The 25,225-nt window shown below is 36.8% G+C and overlaps 1 protein-coding gene across 7 annotated transcripts in view; it reads left to right on the top strand.

The window, feature by feature from the left end:
• LTBP1 (latent transforming growth factor beta binding protein 1) overlaps window positions 1–25,225 on the top strand; it is a 203,741-nt gene that overhangs the window by 65,344 nt on the left and 113,172 nt on the right. For 6 of the 7 annotated variants that reach the window (XM_072856611.1, XM_072856612.1, XM_072856613.1 and 3 more), the window contains 2 exons: window positions 20,100–20,324; window positions 23,872–24,149. In XM_072856611.1, the coding sequence (XP_072712712.1) occupies window positions 20,100–20,324; window positions 23,872–24,149 (503 nt within the window). The remainder of the gene's footprint in view (window positions 1–20,099; window positions 20,325–23,871; window positions 24,150–25,225) is intronic. The other variant, XM_072856615.1, reaches the window with a different exon arrangement.

Consider the following 25,225-nt stretch of genomic DNA (forward strand, 5'->3'; position numbering starts at 1 on the left):
AATGCAGAGAACGGGCAGTCATGTAATTTGTCTGCTATGTAAATCTGTGCTGTAACACGACCTTCTCTCAAATACTTGAAAACTTGGAGGGTGGAAATCAACCTGTGAAGGCATGTTCCACACCTTCCTTCCTGGCCTCAGGCCATGCAGCTCGTGATGCACTGTGTACAATAGGCTGCTAGAAATATTCAACAAAAGCAGCTCATAATAGTATTTGATGGAAAGATAGGGGAGCATTATGTTTGAAAATGTATAAAAACAAGTTGCTACACATGTATAGGGATTTTTAACCTGCCTGTAGCTATCTATCTTCCCTATTAACGTTAAAAGACCAAAAGCATTCACCACATCTCAAGTATCATCGTTTTTACAGAAGAGGAGTAAGAAAGAGGTCTAAACTGTGACTTCAAGGCTCCCCAGTTAAAAATAAAAATGCTGACTGAACTTAACTTCTTAATAGCCAGAGAGGAGAGATCCTACACCTGTAGACTGAGTTCTTTCACTGATGGCAGATTTTCAGGAGCTTTTGAATCAGGGTTTAAAGTATATACTACTGAAATAATTTTTATAACTGTTCTCTAACTACTGCCTCTTGTTAGCTTAGGCTTGTCCTGATAGAGATGTCTCCTAATACATAAAGCAGAAGTAATTTGGGTCTTCTGAGATCATTTATTTTTGTTATATTTTTAACATCTGTATTATGCTTTTCTTGTGCTTTTTGCTTTTAAGTCCCTGCTCTAAACTTGTTTACTTACTGTTTATCCAAAATGCATGGAAAGTCTTACTTTGATCATTTGATGTTTTAAAAGTGCAACCGTGAAACAGAATGTCGTGTCAAAAAATACATACTTAAAGCAGCAAACAGGACTTTTTCAGTATGTTTTTTAAAGTATTTGTGCTTCCCAGAGCCAGAAAAGATAAATTCACATGCCCTGTTTGGAAAACTAACTCCTATTACTAATAATAGATACTTACTATGGGTGTGGAAATTGGGAAACTGCTTTAGGTTGTTAGATCTAAATGTATTTCTGTAGTAGGAGCAGCATGCTGGTACACAAGATTGAATTTAGATTCTCTGATGACAGATTGCAGTTAGCCATCACTTTGCCTTGTTCTTAATAATCCGTTCTTTCTAATAATGAACCAGAGTAAATTTTTGTGTATATGTTTTAAACCTTGTGCTGAACTTTGTAAACACCTTTTATTTTCAGAGAGAATAAGTTGCAGTGCCTGTACTAAAGCTACTCAAGTTTTTCCATGGGTTATTTCAGATTCTTAAAATGTGCTCAGTTTGTCATTTCAGCTGAAACTTGGTACCAGTGAGTCCAGGCAAGGAACAAATCCTGTTTCCTGAAAATTTTATTAGATACAATTAAGCCATTAAAAACAAACATACAACAAGAAACAGATTGGGGGAAATGTAGCTTTTCAGGTAGCTGAGATTTTGGCTGTTCTCATGAAGAGCTCTAGCATTTCAATTGAAGGTGTTGAAAGCTTGCTATTTAAAAGGAAGGGTCTCCTTGATTGCCAGTCTGCTTCAGTGAAACTTTGGGGTTTTTTGCAGTTTCATTTTGTGAATGGGATATGTTGCACAGTTAAACTAACCAACCTCCAATATTTCATTGGCTTGGAGAATGAAAGCATTTAATCTGAGTGGAAGCTTCTGCTGAATAGATGATTCTCATTATTCTTTTGGATTGATGCATGTGCAGTTTGTATGGTATTTCAGTCCTGATATATCTAGAGGCTTGTAAAACAGGATCGATATATTTGCATAGGAAAGGATGCTTGTAGAATAACATGAGGTTTCTGTCTCATTCACTGTTGACGTTACTCAGTGATGTGTCCTGTTTCTCCTCAAAATTATTCCGCATTCCGAAATACCTATTTTTGAAATGAATTTTCCCTCTGTAAGGAGTGGGCGGACAGCGACTAATTTGTAACTGTAAAATGAAGCAGTAAGGAATTAGGAAATGCCCAAATTAATGTTCTTCATGCTTTTTATTTTTTTTTCCCCTATTCTGCATATGTATTTAATTATAGATTTACATTCTATTTTTTGTTCCACAGAATCCCCGCCTCATTCATTGCACAGGAATGACAGAACTTAGTAAAGGAAGCAGTCATTTAATACTCAAGTTTATATTCACTGTTCATTTGCAGGCCTGTGTCTCATTTAAAGTGGTTCATTCAAACTGTTATAAATGAGAAGTTAGAGAGTTACATGCTATTCAGTGGAAGTGCATATCTTTCTGCAGAAATTTTGTGACTGAGCACTTGGCAGTATCTGTGTCAAACGGGGAAATAGCAGCATTCTTCAGATGGAGACCAAGGAGGGTTTAAGAATTTTTTCCCAACACCATAGGAGACGATTGTGGCAGAGGTGGTGATAGAATTCTTGCTCTGCTACTCCCCTTTGTCACTCTTCAACTCTTATCAGTATCTCTTCTTTTAACATTCCCTTCCCCTTTTCTTCTGATCCCTTTTCATATAGCCTGCACAGTTGTCCTTCCTCCTGGCTTTGCTGTGCACAACCATAGTTTACTTAGGCCATTACTGAGGAGGAGGGAATATTTTGTTGTGTGCTTTCCCTTGGAAGAAGGGCAGATTTTTAGGAACCCTTTATTTCTTATTTCATTGAATTTGAATGGAAGTTAGTGTTTCTCCCACAGCTTCACTCGTCTTTGTAGGCAATTGCTGGGAGGTTGAGAATGATGTCAGATATGTGTGTTGTGGCCTGCAGTCCGTGTGAGCCATTCTTCCTTGGGAGACTAAAAGAGAATGAGATGATGTTTATCCATCCTCCTTTCTGCTCATCTATAAAAGGTCCATTTGTCTCTGGTCCTATATTAATATGTTAATAAGGATCCGCTGGACATCATTGGTGATGTGGCGTCATGGTTTCTGAAGTGAAAATGTATCTGGTCCTTCAAAGTACAAAGGACCAGATAAATTTATTTAGTCATAAATTTTAAAACTTTCAGCATGGATCATAGTGATCTGCATATCCTGTACCCTGTTGCAATAATGCTCAAATTATATTGCCTATTGAATTTTGGCACTTTCCCTATTGGAATTTTGTATCAATTTTTCCTGTTTTACTGTGTTGACTCTGCACAATTGTTCTTGGATAATTGAGCTTGTCCAGAAGTTTCCAATTATGTATAGACAGAAACTTCCAAGCAGCAGCATAAACGTTTTGCTCAAATTTTATTTGGTCTTCTGATGAAAGTAATGAAAGAAAATTTGACCAATATATTTTAAAACTGTAAATTATTCAAAGGGAATTTAGTAAAAAAGACTCACTATGTAATTATTATTCTAACAGAATTTCCTATCTCGGAAAGAGTCTAGAGAGCATAATTATTTAGAACTGTGAAAATGTAAAGCAGTTATTTTACAAAAAGTTGATAGAATTTCTGAATTTTATTCCCATATACATGATCATGAATTTCTCAGTGCTGTAGAAGTTAACATTGCTTTTCATTCAAGCACTTCTGGTCTTATCAAAGAATTGTGTTGCTTAAAAATGGCAATGACCTGTAAGCAAGCCAGTACATTTTTATCTGTAGTTTGTATATGACAGGAGATCCAAGGGCAATGAATGGCGTTTTCTTGCTGCCATTTACTGTGTAATAAAGTTGTTGTTTCTTTGCTCCATATGATACACACTACACATATCAGACTACATTTAAGAGGTACTGTAACACTATGACACTTGAGGAAGATTTTTCAAGATTGTTTGGTATGAAAAGGCATTTATTGTAAGTAATATTGGAGGGCAAATTTGATGAAATATAAAGGCAAAAAAGACCAACATCTTGTAGAAGTATTTGTGTAGATTTGTGAGGATTTACAGGCTCTTCTGGCAGCTTGTGAGGTCTATGCTGTTCAGTTTTCTACCCATTGTATTTTATTCTTTGTTTTGTTGTGTGGGGTTTAGTAACAGTTGCTAGAATGGCAACATGTTAGAAGAGATGCTTTCTTCTCTGTTATGAAGTGGTGTTTACTACTTGGTGAATGGTGTCAGCCTGGATAGATGACCCGTCATGTCTGATCTATGTAACTTGTGACCCAGCAAAACATTATTCCTATGGCTTCAGCTGAGACTTAGCAGATGTACATGTAGCTTCTCAAATGGAGAATTTAAAATAATTGATAACAAATGTCATGCAGAGATTTTTGAATTCCTTTTGATAACATAACTGAGGAGAATTGATTTTTTAAAAATGCTTTGGTTTTAAACTTGTTTATGTTCCATCAGACATCCTAATTGATGAGGAGGTTATTTCTGGAATAACTGCTTAGCTCAAGAACAGTGTATGATAATTCAGTCTGTGTTTAGTAGTGTATTCTCTGTGGGTAAGAGTGAAGTGTTACTTTAAAATATCCTTGGTTTTTGCACTTGAACTTGCCATAGTATCATCCTTTTCTGAAGTAGTTATGATGTAAGAACCTTGCTGTTCCCCCAGTATTATCAGTTTAGTCCTTTTACTGTCTCTGTAGTGGCTACCTTGTAGCCTTATTTGGTAAAAGTTTTGTTTCTGCTGTTCCTGAAGTAATTATAATTTCTGCTCTGTCAGGCTTTATTGTTTTATGCTTTTTTTTGCTGCCAGATGAAATATTTTTTCTTTTAATAGACACTGGCAGACACATGAAAATTTCAGAATTCTCGGACAACTTGGTTAAAAGATTAACTTTTTAAACTTTCTGCAACAGTAGTCATGGAAGTTGGTCAGTCTGTCAGAGTCTCTCTCAGGAAAAAAGAGGATCAGGACATTAGAGTTTATTCACTGCTTTAGCTGGTAATTTGAAATTTAATCTGGATAAATGATGACCATGCTTGAAATATTTATCCATGCAGCAGCATTGTAACAGCTGTAGCAAAATGAAGGCCAAGTATTTTTCCCCAGACACTGGACTGAGTGGCTAAAATGTAAAGAAGGACAAATAACAGTGGAACTATTTTATGAATTGTTTACATCCTCTGCCTTATAGAAGATACTAGGAAAAAGGTATTTCCCAGCCTGAAGAGCCAATGTAAAACAATTTGGGAGGAACCACTTATCATGAGCACCAGTTTAACAGATATTCCTTTTTTCCAATCTCCTTTTGTTCTGTAAAGTAAATTTGAGCAGATAGGAGAATGAGTTCATTTACTTACAGCCCAGGTAGAGTAGTGTAGGCTTTCCTAATCTGAACCACTAGTGGACTAAAATTCTACCCTGTAATGTAAATGTATCACTTCGTAGTCTGAGCAGCGCTCAGGGTTTTAATGCATTTTCAATTACTGGCCACCTATACTCAAATTACAAAGAAAAATTATACCTTAAGGATTTTGTTTTTGTTGTTGATATCCACATCTGTTCAGAAGGAATGCTTTCTTTCCCCCATGTATTTATCAGTACTTGTCATCAACAAATAGTTCTGGTTTCTACCATACAGTTTACAGCATCTGTGAGCTCTTTCTTCATAATCTTAAAATAATTATTCAAATTTGACATCTTTCCCTCTGATTCTAACAGAGGCCAGATGCTAATTTAAAGAAAATACATTGTTCAGCCAGATGATTTTAATGAGGTTGAACTTAGACAAGCCTGCTAGCAACTCATTTCCACTCCCTTGCTCACCTTAAGGACTTCAGACCACTTTTGCTGTAAAGTGTAAAGCAAACTGTAAAGCAAAAGTCCATCTGCTTTCAAAGCACTCACCAAACTGTATATTATAGAGAACACACTTTTTGGATGTGCAGTCATAGGAAAAACCACAAATGGAAATGGTACAAAATCCACACCTGCAGCCATTCAAAAACACATGGAGTATGTTTCCCTCAAAGTTAAAGCAAAACAGAACACAAAGTTAAAATGCATAATGCTTTATTTTACTGTATATGGTTTTAATTTCTAGGGATTAGTTTATGTACATCTGACTTGAAGTACTGTAAAAAGAGAACTAAGAGTGCATTTATTTGAATGATTACATTGTTGCATATTCAAATAAACACACTACCTTGTACAGCTATAATTTTGTTATTGCTAAACCATGTCTTTGCACATACCTCACTGAAGATCAAGTATATGCCAATTTTTGCTTAAAAAAGAAGAAAGTTGCCTTTGAATTATGCAAGCACAGAAGAGTGACAAATTTCTTTACTGGTTAAAATACGGCATTTATCATGGATAGATTTCTTAGCAAATGGGTTTGTATTTAATGTGTCCTTTTGGACATAACACAACCAGAAGGAAGCAAGCAGCTATCACTGCTCTACTGATCAGTCTTTCTGCGTTCAGCCTCTTTACTGTCTATTCTGGTTTTGTTTATTTTGCTCCAGGTAATTCCTCTGTCTCTGCACAGTGTAGCCTGTATAACTTTCACCTATCCATTCCACCTATAATTAGTTCTTAGGTTTGAGTGTCACTGTAACTGAGGCCTGTTTTTTAGCATAGAGGCACAGAGATTTCTGGATCTTTCTTTTGGAACATGAACTGTATCTTCATTACGCACACATTTAAATTATTTGAGTTTTCTATCTATCCGTAAAAAAATCTGAACTGTTAAAAGGGAACTGTGAACTTTTAACCATGCATTTACAAATGTGAATCAAATTGAAGTCCATGGGAATTGTAAACTTTTTTTTACAAACCTCTTACAAAGTCTTGAGGGATGCCAGTCAATGAATAGAAGGAGAATTGGATATTTGCTGCTTGCCACAGGAAGGGGGTTGAGTTTTAAGAAACCAAGTAACAGAGAGTATTTCTCATCTGTATTTTATGCAGCCAAATACTTTGTTGCTTTGTCATATTGGTTGTATTTTTAGTTTAATTTGAAGATGATAAGCTGAGCTATGAAGTAAAATTTTTATATTTTATGTTATTCAGATACTTTAAGTTTAGGGGAACTTTCAGCAACTTTTCATGTCATAATTTAAGAACACGAGTTCTCTGACTCCTGCCTGAGAGGGACTGCCTCTGTCCATGGATTGTATAGGGCAGCAGTCTCCAAACTTTTTTGATCACACATCGCTATCAGTAAAAGGTTTTTGAGCATGCACCCCCAATATATGTATACTTATTTATTTATAAATTATATACATGTATTACCGTATATATAATATATATGTACATTATAAAACATACACAAAATAGAAATTAAAAATGGGTGAGATAAAGATGAAGCAAACTCTATTTTGAAAATTTATTTTATTTATTAATGGTACAAAACAGTTTTCTGGCATCCCAGTAGACTGCCTTGCACACCGGCTGGGGTGAGCACACCCTGCTTTGGAGAACGCTGGTAAAGGGAACCAAAGGAGACCAGCTTCATAACATACGCTGTAATATTATCTTCCTGCAGTTAGTATGTGTCCATCGTGTCTCTCTTAGTTACTGTTTGATTATATTCAATTCAGCCTGTTATGTTAGATGCTCTATATGTAGGTGCTAGAACACCTTTTTTCAATCTAATCAGAAGTTACATAGGTCTAAGAATGCCTATTGCAACAATAGGAGCAAAGGGATTTTTTGTACTTGCGCATAGGGTCAGGTACAGCACTGTGGTGTGAAGCTTGACAATGGGGTTGTACACAGCTCAGGGGAGTTGGATACACGGTTTAATTGCTTGGAACTGGACATGACCAGTCAGAGCACTGACTGTATTTCAGGTTTACGCAGCTTGTGCAACAATTTATACAGCTATTATGTGTTGTTAAAAGAACCACAATGAGAAGTGTTGAAGTTGGAAATTCATTAAAAAACACACAACTGTACACTCTCTGCAGAATAACCTTTATCCTTCCTACTCATTAGAACCTACTCTGCTCTTTTCCTTCTTCAGAACTCCAGGATTTGAGTCTCTTGCTTTTCACTGGTCTCCTATGACCTAATTTATTACTCAAACTCTGAATACTATCCTTCCCAATATTCTCATATTGTGTCACCTCCTCAAGGTCAACTCCCTAGAAAACTTTCCAATTTCTTGTGATCTAGCCAGTGCCAGAAAATCTTAGATAGCTTATGTTTTTCATGCTTTTTAACTAGTCCAGGAAGGTTTGGATTACGAGCTATTATTTGTATGTTAATGGGTATCCACTTGAAAGAATGTATTCCTACTTTATTCTTCTTGTAAATTTTTTCACACAAAAATGAGCACTGTGGTAATGTTACAGTAATCACAGAGCAGTCTCCTGATGTTTGGGAATGATTGAAATTTTTGTAATGACTGCAGTTTTTGTGGCTTTTCTTTTTCTATTCTAAACATAACTTTGTTATTGGAGGATGTCTTGTGGTATGGGATGCAGTGGATCAGTGTTCATAGACCCTTTGGATCTAAGGTTAGGGGTTCATCCCACTCACCAAATCTTACTGAGGTGCCTGAGTCAGGAGCCTAACAGTCAGTGATGAGAGATACCTTTGTGGCAGAATGGCCTGAATGGCCTGCTGAGTGAGCCTCTCTTCACTGACAGTGGGAAACCTCAGGTAACAGCACTCCTAACTTAGATGGCTCAAGAAGGCACAAAAGGTTAAATGGGATGAATCTCAGCTTAAATGTCTATTATTCAGTTGCCAGAAATGGTAAGGATGATGTCCCTGGCCACTGTCAGCTTTGCTGTTTCTGTGGTCTTCAGAGCCTTTGCATAACAGAGGTGTGACCACATCGCTTAAATGTTTCTCAGGACATTTTGCCATTTTCTCTGATGGTAATCAAGTAGTTTGATGTCTAAGAGCAGCTCTTTTCTCTGCCTTACACTATGGGGTTTTACTGCTTTTTTACTCCATGCAAGAGTCCAGTATGTTTTTTGCAAAGAGCCTAATAGGAGAATGGTGTCAGAGCAGAGGATCAGTTCAGTGACTTCACCAGATTGTAACAGTGCATGAGCAATAACAGCTTAGTGTCGTTATGGTCAAGTTACTCATTAATCCTGTAGTCCTTAAAGGTGGGTAATGCTGCTCAGCTGACACCAGAAAGGAAGAGTACAGCCTGGAAGGATCCTGTAGCAATAAAGATGCTTGTTCCTTGTTATCTGTCCTTCTGTTGAATTCTTGCTCTGTCTGTTGGAAACAGATACAACATTAACTAATACAGGTTAGTATTGCACATGCTCAGGCACACATATGCTATACAGAGGAGGAAGAGCCTTAAAAGCACTGGGAACACAGGAAGGGTTAGTTTTCATCAGACACTGGGCACCTTGATTTCAATATTCCCACTTTGACAATGGCAATTAATAAATTACTCAGGACTGCTTAAAATGATACCTATAAAGTCTTTATACTGCAACATACTATATTGCAATCTGTTTACCTTTTGTATTCTGCAGGAAATTGTTTTAAGAATGATGGTTTTTAAAAAGTGTTGCTAGCTTGCTACGCTTTTAAAACCAGCCTTCTCTAGAGATTTTATTTCAGTTGCATATGTCTTGCACAAAGAGGAAAATTAGTATCAACACACTGTAGAAAGCTGAATAAATTCCTGGAGTAGCTTTTCTATATTATCAAAGGTCTGACACTGTCCATTTGTAATGCATTAATTCCTGATAAACAGCAACTAGTGTTTTTTTTCCTTAGTATACTGATTCTAGGCCTAACTCTTGTGTTATACTCAATATATCAGGATCAGCTCAATAAAATCAATAGATTTACCAAATATGATCAGGGTAGGAGTGAGTCATCCCTTAACACTCTGTCTATCCCCTTGTCTCTAAAAATAGTGTCTGAATCGTCTCAGATACTGAGAATATTAGAAGCAGATTTAGCAAAGAGTGACTGTGAGCATCATGCCTGTTAGTGAGCCAGAATCCTCCTGTCAATCATTTCTCAACTACCATAGTTTTTGCTATACCCTTTTTATGTTGAGTAACCACAGCTTTAGGCCATTTTCCATGACACAGCATGCCTTTTATTTTTCTGATAGCATTTGAATATTCTAATATTGTTTTTCAGCCATCCCATTCTTTCCACACTGTAACACTTCGATAGTTTTTTGGCAGCTGTTGGTCAGATGGTGCTTATTTCAGTCACCTACACACAGGCCTACGGTTGCATTTGACATGTCTGAGGATAGCTGGCTTATCACATGAGCTTGGAAGGATGTGATGCAGGTCCTATGAGACTCCCATGCCCTTTGGACCCATAATGAGGGATGAGTGAAACACCTGTGGGCATATCAATGTCTCTTGGTTTACTTTGTGTACATATCTTCAAGTCACTAACATCCAACTCTTCTTCCTGAGGTGTTTTAAAGTACTGAGTTTAAAACTGAGGAAGACATGTGAGTATTCAATTTCACATATGAATGAAATTATCTTGTGCATGTTCGTTCTGGATTTCTTGCTGATCGTGATAGTCACTCAACAAATGAATATTTTTTGAAAATGTATTGCAGCCTTGTCCTTTATGATCTGAACCTGCTCCCCAGTTTTCCGTGTTAGGATCTCATAGTTGACAATGTAGCCTGCATTAAAGAATGGCTGATACTACACTATTGATATGCTTTTATAATGAAAAACTGAGACATAGTGGGACAAGCATGTAGACTGAGACAGCTTAAATGTCAGCATCTACATATGAGGTGCATGTTGAAACTTACGTTACAGTCAAGGGAGATTTAGAAATTTGTTCAACTCACTCTAATACAGACACAGAGAACTAAGGCAATACCTACTTGGCTGTTTTTCCTTGGGTGAGATCGCACAGCTTTCCATCCCCAGTGAAGACAGCATCCCTCCCCATTTTTCATAAGTAAACAATTCTTTTCTAGTGTATACCTAATTTGTTACACTTACTGCATCTTATTTACAGTGAGTTGATGCTACCATTAAGTGATGCTAATCACTAGACAGCCTTTCAGCAGCTCACATAAAGCTCAATTACTTGTGGAGATAATGATCATCCCAGAAGCTGAGCCTGTACGTACCAGCTGAGTTAGAGAATAAATTTTAAATGGAAGGTTGAGTGTGGGGAGATATGAAAATGTAAAATGCCTGAAGATGTAGGTGATCTGATTTTGTGATGCTTTCTTCTACTTGCCTTCCTTGGTAATTGCCATGTAGTGCATCAGATATTCCTCCAATTAGGCTTTAAAGGTACTATGTGCTTTGTTAAAGCTTGGTTGCTCATAGTGGTACATGGAGGAGTTTAAAAAGAAATAGTAAAGTACAGTTTCATTTAAAGAGGTACATCTTCTAAAATTGAGAACAACAGTGAAAATATTAAGAGAATAGCTAGACTGCATTCTAGCAGTGGGCTTTCTTTTTTTAGTGTTTTCTTTCTGTTTATTTGAAAAGTATTATCCTAGATCTGTAACAGAATTAAAAAAAACAAAACCAACTGCTCTAGTTCCTGATTTTGGAACTATGTTGTCAACGTGTATAGTGCAAAGAAAATGCATGTTCGTCTATAAAAAAAAGAGTAGAAACAGTTTATTTTGTAGAATAATATGGCTGCAGCCTGAAAACGGTCATGACTACAACAGACACATAGTATATATGTAAGGTTTTTCTTCACAAATGTAAACATGCAGCAACTTTAAAATAACTGAATTGATAAATCATCAGATAGCCATAGGCATGATGACAGCTATTGAGCTTACTGAGTGCAGTGTCTCTTTTTTTAAAATTTTCAACATGTGCAGTATTGCATGTCATGGAGTAGGGAGAGTGACAGAAGGAGAAAGCTGTTTGGGAATTTCTTTTTTTTTTCTGTTGGGAAGAAAAATCCTTTTAGAGCAAGAGCAATTCCCTAGGGTTCTTGGCAGCTTATTTTAAAGTGTAAAAGCATGCCTATCCAGATGGCTTTAGTGATGACTACTTGCTCTTCTGCTCAGTGATTCTCAACTCTACTGAGTTCTGTCGTGAGACTAGATTCAAGCTAAGAACAGTGCTTTGAATCCAATCCTCAAAGCTACTTGTGTTTTTCTCTAAATCTTCGTATACAATTTTTCTTCAGTACAGTGCATCACACAGAAATGCCTGATTACTTTCTGGAATGTTAGTAACTAGAAATACTGGTTAGAGATGGTTTCAAAGTAGACGTAGGTACCATCTAGTACATGAGAGCTGTTAAATTCAAGACAGTGATCTTCATAAAGGGGCTGAAAGGATGAAATCTCATTCTTTGTGAGAAGGATACAATATTCTTTCCTCTTCTTTAAAAATGTAGGTCCATGTTGGATCAATAAAAACTAGATTTAAAAAATATTCATCAATTTCACAATGTAAGGGATATCTCTAAGTAGCCTTCTGGTTCTATTAATGAGCCTTTTAAGTAGAGGAAAAGAGAATCTCAGCCTCAACAACATTTAGTCCATCTCAGAAAGGGCCCAGGCATACCATTTTTACAGCATGTCCTTGGAAGCTGTCAAACAAATGCTGTGTTATGCTGCTGGCAGGAGACGGAGGCTAAAACTCTTTTCTCCTTAATTGCTCTGCCTGGATTCCTTACATTTAAATATGGGTATTTCATCTATTCTGTCATAATATGATACAATGAGGGATGCATTTCTAGGACAGTTTATCTTCTCCCTAAAGCAATCCATTTTTAGAAGCCCCATGGTCTCCTAATGTTTAGAAGTTTATAGTGCTCTTTGCAGCAGAAAGTCATTCAAAGGCACATATATCCTTGTTAGTAGTCTCTGGATAAAGAAGAAGTTTTATATAAAAGGAAGGTGCGTACCTCTGTACATGGCGTGTATACAGATCTCCTTACTCTGGGATTTTTAGAGGCAGCCTGCTGCTTTGGTCTTCTCAACAGAGTCAAATGTGGTTGCAGGTGGGTTAGAGCAGAGTAAACACAGTTGTTGTTACTTGAATGTGATTTGTTCTCTCGCTTGAGAATTCCGTATTAGTTGAGTTCATTGTTAGACTCTGATATTTGCTTACATCTTCAATGTTAACAGTCTTGAAATGTCATGTGTGCTCAACTGCAAACCAAAGAAATGACCCCTGCAATGCAGCTTAGCATTAATATTATTTTGTGGGAGGGGGAGGTGTTAATAATAAGTGTTTATATAGAATTCCTGACAGATGTCATCGTTCTGCATTTATCCATAGTGTTGTGTGGGTTTTTAAAAATAATTTTAACAGTGCAAATGTAAATGTTATTTTCTGTAGGTAAAATTATTTTCTTATATGCAGAAAAGATTGTTTGTATTTTGGAAGTGTTAAACTTGTTTCAGGACTGTTCTTTGTGGCTAACTCTCTTGATTTTCTTTGAGACTGTTTTGGTGGTTGGTGGTTTTTTTGTTTGGTTTTTTTTTTTTTAAATGTGCATGATCCAGACAGGAATAACACCACAAAGCTTGTTTATTTTGGCAATAATTTGATTTCCTTGTCTGGATAAACAGCAATATTTATAATCCCATTCCCAAGTGGGGCTGCATTACTTTATTAAAGATCCATTAGTAATAATAGTTTAAGAGTATAAGATAAATTCCAATGAAGTCAGTGACCATGTTAATTCACAATAGCTGAGAACCCTGTTTAGTAGCTGCGTATTTTTTCTTATCATACCATTGGGTTTGAGATAAGTTCCTGTTTGAAAATTTTCCCTGCAGTGTTGTAGGTCTTATTTCTTTCCAGAGGAGACATCTGGAGTGCCTTCAGTATCGTGTTCAGCCTTTTAGGATGATTTCTATTAATGTATTGCAGCATTCAGAGTAAAAATTTGTTTGATAAGATCCTTATTATAATATTTACACATCTACTGATAAGCAGTGTGAAGGTGACGGTATAAGGGACCACATTCGATATAGTTCCTCTATATCACTTTCTGGTCAGAAGTCTGGCATAATGGAACATACCACCTTGAATGACATAAAATAGTTTGGGGTTTTTTTTCCACTTGCTAATATTTTTAGTTGTTTTATTTCTTTCTCACTGAACAAATGTGGATGTTAATGCACCCACTGAAATGACTACTACATTTTTTCTCAAGTAGGTTTTTTTCACAAGAGGTAAGACTTCAGAGTTCATATGTGAAGGAACATGCATAACAGCTTTGAATATGTTGATGATAATTATAACTACAGAAGCACAAAATAACAAGAAGCAAAATCTTGGGACTGTATAAACAAACTAGATTTTGGTGTTCTTGTTCACAAATGGTATCCATGAAGTCTGATAACAGCCTCTGATGATAAAGAAGTGTACTTCAGCAGGGACGTTCTTTAAAGTATGCCCCTTGCCTATATTATTTTATTGTCTGGCATTCCTACTATTTTACAACTATTCATTGTAAAAATATTACATGTTTAAATTCATGCCATTTCAGGGAAATCTATATTTGTGTAAGCTAATTTAAAACAAATTAAACTAGTAGTAAACTAAATGAAACTATTTACTAGAGAGATTTCTATATGACAACTCTTTCATTGTTTTTTTTTTACTTTGTATGTTTTTGTTGTACCCAACTGAGAAAGTGTGCACTGTTGTTCTACGCACCTTTCCTGCACTGATTTTCCAGCAACACTCTTACAAGCATCTTTCAAAATATAATTGCATGTTATTATGCATATTACAAGGTTAATTACAGGGTATTAATCTACCTGAGTTCACGCCTTATACTTAAGCTATTGTTTACGCACAAGATTGCATTCAACAAAGGAAACCAGAGGAGAGCCTCAAAACATTTTTCCCTTCTTGTTGAATACTAGAGATTGCATTAAAAAGTGCTGTGACAGGGAGGCTCATCCCCCATGCCATACTGCCATTTGTCACATACCCAGACTCCTCTCTCAGCAGTAGCAGAGAGTAGCCATTTCTACAGGATTGCTTGTGTCTGGAACCAAATCTGGTTCTGTCCTCACTGTTTGGATCAGTGAACAGCAGTGGTACGTAACGAGGGGTTTGTGGGTGGTAACTAGGCTTGTTGATGATGAGCGGGGCATCGCTTTCCTGTTTTCAGTGGTGAGCAGAAAAGAGCATTTTTCATCTGCTCTTGGAGCTCTCGCCATCAGATTTACTTTTAAAAATTGTGTTTTGTTGTTGCAATAGAATGTTTCTCTTAAAAGTTGTCAAAATACAAACATTAGGATAAATTCAGAGGTGAATGTAGAGGTGTTATACTATTAAATCAAAGCCACTTAAAGCTGCTTTGCTTTTCTCCTCAGCTTCCCAAAGCACAAGTTTGTAATATCAAGATTCTTTTAATCTTACTTTAATAAATAAACTAATTACTTGGTTACTTAACTTGCAATTCTTTATATAACACCTCTGAATTACAACCAGGAATCTGAAGAGAAAACTGTTTAGGATGAAGTAGTTAGGAAACTGAGGGACAACAAGAAAGATGTGGCAAAAAAAAAAAAAAAGTAGTGGAATAGGGAAGAGTCTAAACTGGAGGACAGCATCATTACTGTAGCTCATAACTCTGTACCTTTTGTGGGTTACTGTTAGAGTTTCTGCAGTTAGGAAGTAGAAATAAGTTTGGAGCGATTGCACAGATCTATATATAGCACCTCTGGGTTTCAATTTTCACCTGAAGTGTTTAGAGGCACTACATTACAAGAATGGTATATATGGCAGTGCTTCCCCTCAGTGAATGCCATCTTTTCTTTCCTATGAAAAATTATGTTTGGTAGCTCTGCGTGCTAGTCCCTGCACTTTCTGTATGCTTAGTAACAGCATGAAAGAAAGATGCCCAAACAGCTGTGGGGCATGTAGTAATGCTGGATAACTGTGTAGTACTCAGAGACAAAATTAATCTGCTGATGCGTGATGCATCCAGTGGAAATACTGTAATCTAATGAGCAGTTTGAGGTTTTCCTTGGAGAGACTGTTGATATAATTGAATAGTGCGTATGCTTGAATAGTTGATAGCGTGTAAGTAGAAAAGGCAAAGAGTGATGAGGGAAAGCGAGACAGAAACTTGCATGTTCCCTGAGGTGTAAAAGAAAAGGCATTTGGAGAGTCAGATGAGGAACATTTCAAAACCCATCTTCATTTTCTTCAACACTGGTTACAGGAAGGGAGTTTCCATCCATCCTAAGGGCTTGTTTGGGTGAGCGTGGGCTGTTTTTTAAGGATTGGGAGGATTTAGGTGCTTGGAATTTTTGTTACACATATTTTGATTAAATGAAAACATTCGGATTTGATTAAATTAGTTTATCTGGAGCTGTTTAAAGTTGTTTGAGTATCTTGAAAACAAATCAGATGATGTAATTACATGGACAAACTGTATATCAGTGGTTTCCTAGCTTCTTTGATGATGATTTCATGCCCTATTCTTGTGTTTCCAACCCATAGCTGTGGCAGCTTTGTTGGGATTCACATTGCAAATGTTCTGCTTTTTCTATGCATTCAGCCTTTCAGGGACTCCCTGTGGGGGCATCTCGACGCACCTTCTCTGCTTGGCTCATTTTGAACAGTCATACCCACCAAGCTGTGCCAGGCTGGGGAGAATTAAGGCCTTTGGATGCCAGAGAAATCAAAACTTGTTATTACCAATTAATTGCCCAAGGATAAGAAGAATACTTAATCTTTGTAATTCCTTAAACCTCTCTCTACAGTTCTAAAGGATGGATGTTCATTTATATTAAGAAATCATTAAATTTGTTCAATCATATGTTGGCTGATCCTTAAGAGACAGTTGAGAGATTTGGCTTACAGCAGATCTGAATGAAGAATTTGTTGCCTTTCTTAGGTTCATTAATACATTCTTTGTTTTGTTTGTAAGATACCCACATGTGAACTGAAATTTCTTGTAGTCTTGTGCAGACCTATCTCCACATTTTTATCAGGCTCTGAGCAGATAGAGGATTTCACACCATAATGAATATTTTTATTTCCTTTTTTTTTTCCTTTTCAGAGGAAACAGGGACAGCCCAGTGAGAATCAGGCTCTAGTGTGCCCTTTGAATGCCAGTTGTGAACATATGTGCAAACTCAGCATCTTCTAACAGTCTCTCCCAGCACACGGGTCTGGGTTTTGTCAGGAGTATCCCCTATGCCTCTGGCAGCATCAGCCATTCTGTTTGTTTAAGTTCTTTAATCTCAAAGACAAAACAAAACAACTTTCATCAGAAGTTGAGCTGTTCAAACATACCCTGGCTTTATATCCTGTTCCTATCTTAAGTGGCCCTTTCCCCAGGGCTCTTTGGTCTTTGTTAACCTGAGATTCCCAGAGCCTTGTCAAGGAAAAGTAGTGTTTCCTTCCTCTGTCTTTTTGGAGGCTTACCCCCCTTCAGTTCACTTTTCTCAAATGGTCTGTGTGTAATTCCAGGTCTGGTGAAGTTGTGTGCCTGTGATTTCCAGTACCAGTGTCATAATCAAGTGTAGCCCTTTCTCCTGGCCATTAACTACCTGAGAAAACATCGCAATTAGTGTGCATGTGTGCTTATTATACCTATTCAAAATTATCAGGTATTTTATTTCAACGTGTTTCATTCTTTTTTTTTTTTTAGGGTTCTCATAATATTTGCTATTTGAGATTATCAAGTTTTCAGTTTAGCCTGGCAATCGTATCCTATTTGTTTTTACGTGGCTGAGTATAACTTACAATTGTATACTTCAGAATTTTTAAATTTTTCATTACAGATTTTTATATTCTCAGAATAGATTTAATGTATTCTCATTTAAAGTTCATTCCTCATAGGCTAGACCTTCAAGAGAAGTAAATCAATATATTTGCACATAAATCAGTTGACTGAGTGATTTGCACCAGATGATAATGTGGACAGCTTGGAATTTGTATTTTCTATTATATGTAAATACTGAGAAACTGAACATTCTTCATTATTTACCTCACAGTAGGCCTTTCAGTATTTTTAACACAAACTTCTGATTGCTTGAGGCAAAGCTTTTCACATGCCTGTTTGTTACTCAGTGGGCTCCTGCAGGAGAGGAAAGCCTGAAGAGTGCCCTGTAATGCAGAGATACCTGTGCGACATGGCCTTCCAGACACCGAATGCTTTATAGGAACAGGAGCTCAGAAGAAAGTTATTTTGGTGGAAAAACTGGGTATATTTATATTGTTTAAAAGCTGTATTTTGCACGTTACCTTGTTGCCTCGAGGCTGGAGAGGATGGGAAGAAAATCTATGGGATAGGCTTCTTGCACTCAAAATAGTCTCAGTAAGACTATTTCTATTTGCCTTTGTTTTGCTGTACTTCTTTCAAACACCAAATTGCTGTCCCCTTAACGCTACTTTACACTATTTCATTGTGCGATGTTACTTTTGCAGGAAGACCGCCTTAGCTTTCAACCTTACTCAGGCGGATCTTTACAAGTACCTAAAATTCTTTGTATGTTGTCACCATTGCAGTAAACCTGCTCATTTGTGGCTGCTCAGGGAGAAATGGTACCAGAGGGAGAGAGAGATAGGTGTCGTGCGTTAATTACTGCTGGGATCAAAAATCTTTCATTTTGCTCTGAAGTAACAGCAGTTCTGTAAGGTTGTCTTTTATACACTCAGATAAAGTCCCAACAGTGTTGGGACCCAAAAAAGAGAGGCCTGCACTGGCGTGGACAGTCTTCCAAAGTCAACTAGGCCTTTTTTAGCACAGTGCTACAGCTTGAAGTACTTTCAGTCAGTTTATATGAAATGAAATTATGAGATAAGACAAGGGAAATATTAAATACACATTTGCAGAACAGAGTGGAAAAACAATTCTGGCTGTTTACATTTGTGCGTGGACCTATCTGGTGATCAGGCAGCACTGTTCCGGACCCTGTCAACACAACGTGAGGGTGCTCTGCAGTGAGCCGAGCTGATTGCGCTGTTTCTTGAGCACTCTTCCTGGGCCAAGCGAATTACGTAGGTGGGTTGGAACTCCTTGGGCTGCTGAATGTCCTACTTTGTCTTCTTGTGATGCAAAACACACAGGTTCCCTTTCTAATACTGACATTTTATGGTATTTATAATAGCAATAGGCTGCAGTTGTCCAGGGATTACACCACTTGGAATAATAAGCACTAGGTTCCTAATTACCTTGTGTTATCTACAGTTTCTCATTTTTATTGTAATTCAATATAGACTGAGCAATACCAGTCCAGCAAAATGCCTAATTACTGTAAAGTCTAGATTTTTATTTATTTATTTTTACAGTCAGAATCTTATCTTAAAGCTGACAAATGGATACTGTATGCTATTTCTCCAAAAATCTTGGATTTCTGAACAAATGACCTTAGTTTGTCTTGAACAAAAACTTACGGTATTTTTCCTATTGTTTTTACATCATTTAGTTCTTGAAAATGTTGACAGCTCAGCTAGATTATGGTTGATTAGAAAGTCCCACATCTTATTTTTAGAAAGTGCTGAACCATGCCTATTACTGTTTGTATCTCTGAGTTAAGAAATATTTTTCAGTCGATGTTGACATTTTTCATGTTTCATCTGATAATTTATATTGCTGTAAATGTGCAAGTACTAGCTGGCACAGAAGTAATTACCCTTGTCTTTATATTGGAGTTAAAATATTTTAACACTTTGGAATTTGTCTCTGAAGTCATTTGAATACAATCTCTCAGTATTTTTATGATCTTCATAGGTGGGTATACAAATTAGTGTCTTTTATCTGAGAGATAAATGTTAAGCAAAAATCTAGATACTCAGTAAGACATGGTTTTCCAGAGAACAGCCAAGGCTTACAGTGAAAATGGAAAATTTATCCCCAGTACTGTCTACTCTCTGGTGAGTTTTTTCCCCAGTCTTGCAGGGAAATGTAGGTAGCCCAGGATTTTCAGAAATGGGAAGCTGACTAAATAAGAATACCTGTACTGAAGTGTGAATAAGAGGTGCAGCCAGGTACCGTATTAATTTAGCATCTTACTTAATAGCATAATGAACTAAAATAGCTGGGATTTCTAAGGGAAGAATGTGCTTGCCGTGTTTGTCATGGAGAGAAGACGCGAACCAGGCAGAGGTCAAAAGGAGGGTTTGTCATGGAGAGAAGATGCAAAGCAGGCAGAGGTCACAAAGAGGGGAAGGGGAGTGATTCTGCCACAAGGCAATTAAAAGTGCATGTCAGATGGGTAGTCATTCTTCAGATGTCGGAAGAACAAAGGGCCCCAGCCCTATGCCTTTCCTCCTTGACTTCTGTGTGATATGTGGTCAGATAATACTAAAGCTAAAGTCATTAACAAAATTTTTCTTTCTGTTTTCATTTCAGTTATTTGCCACCTTCCATGCATGAATGGAGGCCAGTGCAGTTCTAGAGATAAATGCCAGTGCCCTCCTAATTACACTGGTAAACTCTGTCAGATCCCCGTGCAGACTGCCAATACTCCAAAACTGTACCATCACCCTCAACAGGTGAACAAGGCTGTAGGATCGCAAATTATCCACTCTACTCATACTTTACCACTGACGATGTCAGGACAGCAAGGTGTAAAAGGTAACTTTTTTCTTGATAGATATATTTTCCTTTGGAGTTGATTTTATTAACTAATTTTGGGTATCCAACCAGTAATGATAGTGATCTGTCTATGTAGTTTGAATCTTGACACCACAACTTGAATTGTGAGCTCACCAGAATGACTGGAAAGTATTTTGCTCAATGACTGAAATAATAAGAAATAATAGTGCTATTGAAAAGAGTTTTTAAGTAAATTTAGTTCGCTTTCTGGTGGAATTTAATGCAGATTGCAGCGTCAAAGGATAATGCAGGGAGCTTCTTCCAGGAGTGTAGACCTGTTCAAAAAGAGAATGGTTGTGGTTGAACAGAGTCCATAAATTGCAGTATACCTAGATAGAAAGTTGCAGGTGATTCCATGGTTACTAGTGGAGGGAAGAGACAATGCTTTTCAACATAACAAAATTTAAATCCAATGTAAAGCTAAAAATACAATCCATGTTTATCTCTGTTATGTCATTTGGTAGAGTCCTATAAGTTAATTTTGTGGTGAACTTTTTAATGTAGATAGGCCATGATATGATTCAGTTATATGACCTGGAAAGAGAGTTCTATTTAACAATATCATAGAAAAGAATGGTAAGGATTTCCTACTGCTAATGCTGTGAAGAAGGCAGAAGATCAGAAACAAGAAAATCTATGATGTTAATCAAATTTTGCCCAGTCAAATAAAGTTCAGTCAGCTTCAGGTTTCTGTTTCCCCTAATACTTTTTTGTGAGGTGACAAGTTCTGATGACCTCGAAGAGGACTGTTGAATGTTTCCTCTGTGTCCTATGACTCTAGGTAGCATTTTATCTGGGTGAGATCCTGTCTGTATGGAGAGACCCCTGCAATTCAGTTTCACAACATATGAATTAGTGTGAATTTTGTTTGTTTATTTGAATTGCCAGATCAATGATTTTTTTTTATTTTTTTTTTCTTGTTGAGGGTAATTTTACAATTACCTCTCCAAGATTGCTACCTCTGAATAAAAACAAAATATAGGGGGGAAAGATGTGAGGAGGCTCAGTTGCTGGCAACTAGTTCCTGAATAACTTTGCTAAAAGAGGCCAAACTATTTATATGTTTGTGATAAATATAATATAATGTAGTAATTCTGTTTTCAGACAGGGACATAGCTGTGAAGGAAGTGTTGACAGTATTCTTCTGGAAACACAATATTTTATTAATGTTTTTAAGTATCTGCTCCATCTTTTCAATGGATTTGTTCTCTAGGGGCTGCTATGCAGTCCATTGGGAAACAGTTTCCACTGACATGTTCAAGTATTAGTCCCTAAAGCTCCCCAAAACTTTTCTGACTCTAAAAAAAAAAGGGGGGGAGAGGAGGGAGGGAATAAGAGAATATAATTACCTAAACATTTAGCAGAGCAGAAATTTATTTCTGCAACTATTGAATTCCTGATTAAATTATTTTAGACATATGGTGGACCATAACATTTTTTAAGATATAGTTGTTTTTCAGATTTAGAGTTGCTGTCTTAAAAGACACAATAGGTTTCTCATTGCTAAAGAGTCTGACCTCTTGAACTTTTATTTCCTGACTCTCAAGTCCTCATCAGAACCATCAGCAGTCACAATGGTTTTTCTTCCTTTTCCATGCCCAAATGAGGATGTTGGATTGTGGAGAGAGGAATGTTCCGTTTCTTTCAAGGAAAGAATAAAACAGTTCATTCTGAAATGGCTAGCAGAAATAAAAATTATTCGGCACATCTAGGCAGTGATCCAAGACCTGGAGAGGATTGTGGTGATAATACTACATGGGAGTAGCCAGCCTAAATTTGATGTTTTCAGTATCTGAACATCTCTAGGTGGATTGATAGATTAAAGCAGGGCAGTTCAGTGATTTCTTTTGGGGCTAATATAGTATTCAGATTTATCAGCTGGAGAAGCTAGTTGAAGGAATTCTTCATACATAAAAATGTGTGATAGTAAGTTGGGGTGAGTTTTGTTCTTTTCACAGCCAGACTGTGCTGTCTTGTCTTGCCCTGCAAAACCAGTCTAGCCTACGAAGGGCCTTACTGCTTCTCCTTGTAACACTGAATCTTTTCCTTGTGGGTTTACCTGTGACAGAACAGGTAAGCATAAATTTTGCTTGAAGGTTGTTTTCTGCTACAGGCAAGATCTGAAGAGCCATTAAGGCCCTGCAGCCATATTTTGCTGACTTTCTACTACCTTATTCCTGATGTTTCTGTCTGCAATACGTTGAAGATTTTCATAAATGAAACAAAGCAGGGCAGAGTAAAAATAAGTTTGTTTCTTTTAAGGAATTCCTATTTGAGACCAATTTTTGGTCTCAAAGGAATTCCTATTTGAGACTATTTTCCTATTCCTATTTATTTAAGGAATTCCTATTTGAGACTGAAAATGTACCTAGAGAAATGAAAAAAAGTGAAGAACCAAAAGTAATTGCTAAAAAATAATAAAATTTTAAAGCAGCTAAAATAAATGAAATATGCTTCCTGGGAAGTGGAGCGGTGAGGCTGAAATTTGTAAATGAGAACTGAAAATGCCTAATCAAGTTCCAAAGAACAGTCTGGCCTCCTGGAAGCAAGGACACAATTCAGAAGACTCAACAGTCCAGTATGTGTTATAGAGAAAGTATGTCAAATGATATTTGTTGGTTCTTGGTGTGTGGAAGGGGTGTTACATCTAATGGATTGGCTGGCCTCAAGTACTACTTGCTGACGAGAGACACCCAGCCAGACACAGTAATTGCTAACTTTGTTATGCAGCTTACAAACTATAAAACTTTTTACACACCTCTCCTCCCTGCCCCTCCCCAGTAATAATTTGAGTTACATGTTTAAAGGGCATTTTGTGTTTCAATGAAAAGAAGCTTGAGAGTCATAAACAGTTCTGAGCACGTTAAGTTGACTGGAGGGTCTCAATCTACATACCCAGACTTAAAACTACAACTGTGTTTAAAAACAGAAGTATCTGAAAAACATTTCCTCCCTCTTTATCTGCCAAATCCTGAATTCAAAGTTCAGTAAAGGGAGTGGTGGTTTTAGATGGTTGAGATGCTGGCAAGTGTTGCAGGGGCAAACTCAGGACTTGGCAGGTATGTAAGGGTGAAGGGATGAAATCTGATGCTTTTTCTGTGTTCCAGAGAAAGATGATGGATCTGAAAAAGAAAATAAAGCTTACTATATATCCAAAAATAACCCAGTGGAGTTTGAATTCTGGAACTTTGAATGGGATTCTTATTACACAGTATGACCACAAATATTAATGTCACACCAGCCAATTTGGACATCCATGTTTATGTAGCAGTCTTTACAATGCTATAATGTCGTTCTTTCCTGTGTGAAGAGTTTTCATTTTCTGCTTTGTAAATGAGACTCTCTGCATTCTTTCAGCTTTCCCTCTAACCCCCAAATTTGGGCTTTGTTTATATTGTGGTCACTTCAAGGCACTCTATGAAAATTCTAATGTACAAAAAAGAGATGTCTTAGAGGTGCCTAAGATCTCTTTTTTGACATATTTTATTACCAATTTTGTAATGTGTTTTTCCTTCAATTATTTTAGTGAAGTTCCCTCCTAACATAGTGAATATCCATGTGAAACATCCCCCTGAAGCCTCAGTTCAGATCCATCAAGTTTCAAGAATTGACAGCACGTCAACAGGACAAAAAGTGAAAGTACCTCAGCCAGGACACCCACAGGTCTCTTACCAAGGTCTTCCGTATCAGAAGACCCAGAAAGGACATACTACTTACACAAATCAACAACCCATGCCTCATATGTTTCCTGTTTCAGTTAAAACTCAGCTTGGGCGCTGCTTCCAGGAGACTATTGGAACACAGGTAAGAAATGTTTGCTAAGGCTTTTGAGACAGGTAGCTTTAAAACAATATCATAAAAGAAGGAAAAAAATTTTCACCAATCACGGGGAAAGGACACATTTGACATTCTTTTTCAAAAGAAAATTCTTGTGAGAATGGACTGTAAAATGTTTTACAAAATGACATTTTTCTGAACCTCCTTCTCCTTCAAGCTAATGTCTTTATTTTCTGCAGACTTGAATACCTGATATTCTGATTTCAGTTATTCTAGCCATAACTTCTTCATTTATAAGCTATTTCTCCAAATTAAAAAACATGACTGAGATCCTAGGTCCATCTCTCCTGATTGAACAACTAAGGTTACACCGTCTTCCACAGCTTGTACTGTCCTTTGGTTTAATGAGTCTTTTTGCATGTATATCTCAACAGCCAGTGTTTTTCAAGGAGTTGCAGTTTTCATTGAAATTCCTATTCAACAACTTCCTATGTTTTACAGTATTATAGGCCAATGTTTTGAATCTGTTGAAATGTGACCATTGAATGGGGTAGAAAAATCATGAAAGCCAACTGAGCGTTTGCTAGAGCATTAAAATGTTAGTTCATTTGAAAATAATATGTTCACATCAGTTTTTACATATGACTATTCAAAATTGCGTATCTTCTTTCAGCTCTTGAAAGCACTTTAATAAGCAACAGCGTTATCATTTTTGCATATATGCATATATATGTAGATATACAGAGAAAGGAAAAAAAGCATATGTGAAGAGACTGTAAAAAAAGTTAGTAAGACCCTGTTGTTTCTTGCTTATCACCTTGCTGAAATTTAACTTTTCAGATCAATTTTTTTTTTTTTTACACTGAATGCATGCCTCAGGCTGAAATTTTGTGGGAGGTTTCAGAAAAATCACTCACTTGTTTTGAGGGATGATGTTACAGAATGAATATGTTGCTTTACTCAGGCTAGAAAAATAATGTACAACCCTTTCAATGAAGATTTGGATCATCTGAATGCTTTAAAGTAGAAACTTAAATTTATCAGAAACGTCACTCTGCTTTTGGTCCTTCCCATAACGTACCCAAAGTTAGCCAATTTTCAAG

The sequence above is a fragment of the Ciconia boyciana genome, chromosome 3 (genome assembly GCF_034638445.1).
Source record: "Ciconia boyciana chromosome 3, ASM3463844v1, whole genome shotgun sequence".
Lineage (NCBI taxonomy): Eukaryota > Metazoa > Chordata > Aves > Ciconiiformes > Ciconiidae > Ciconia > Ciconia boyciana.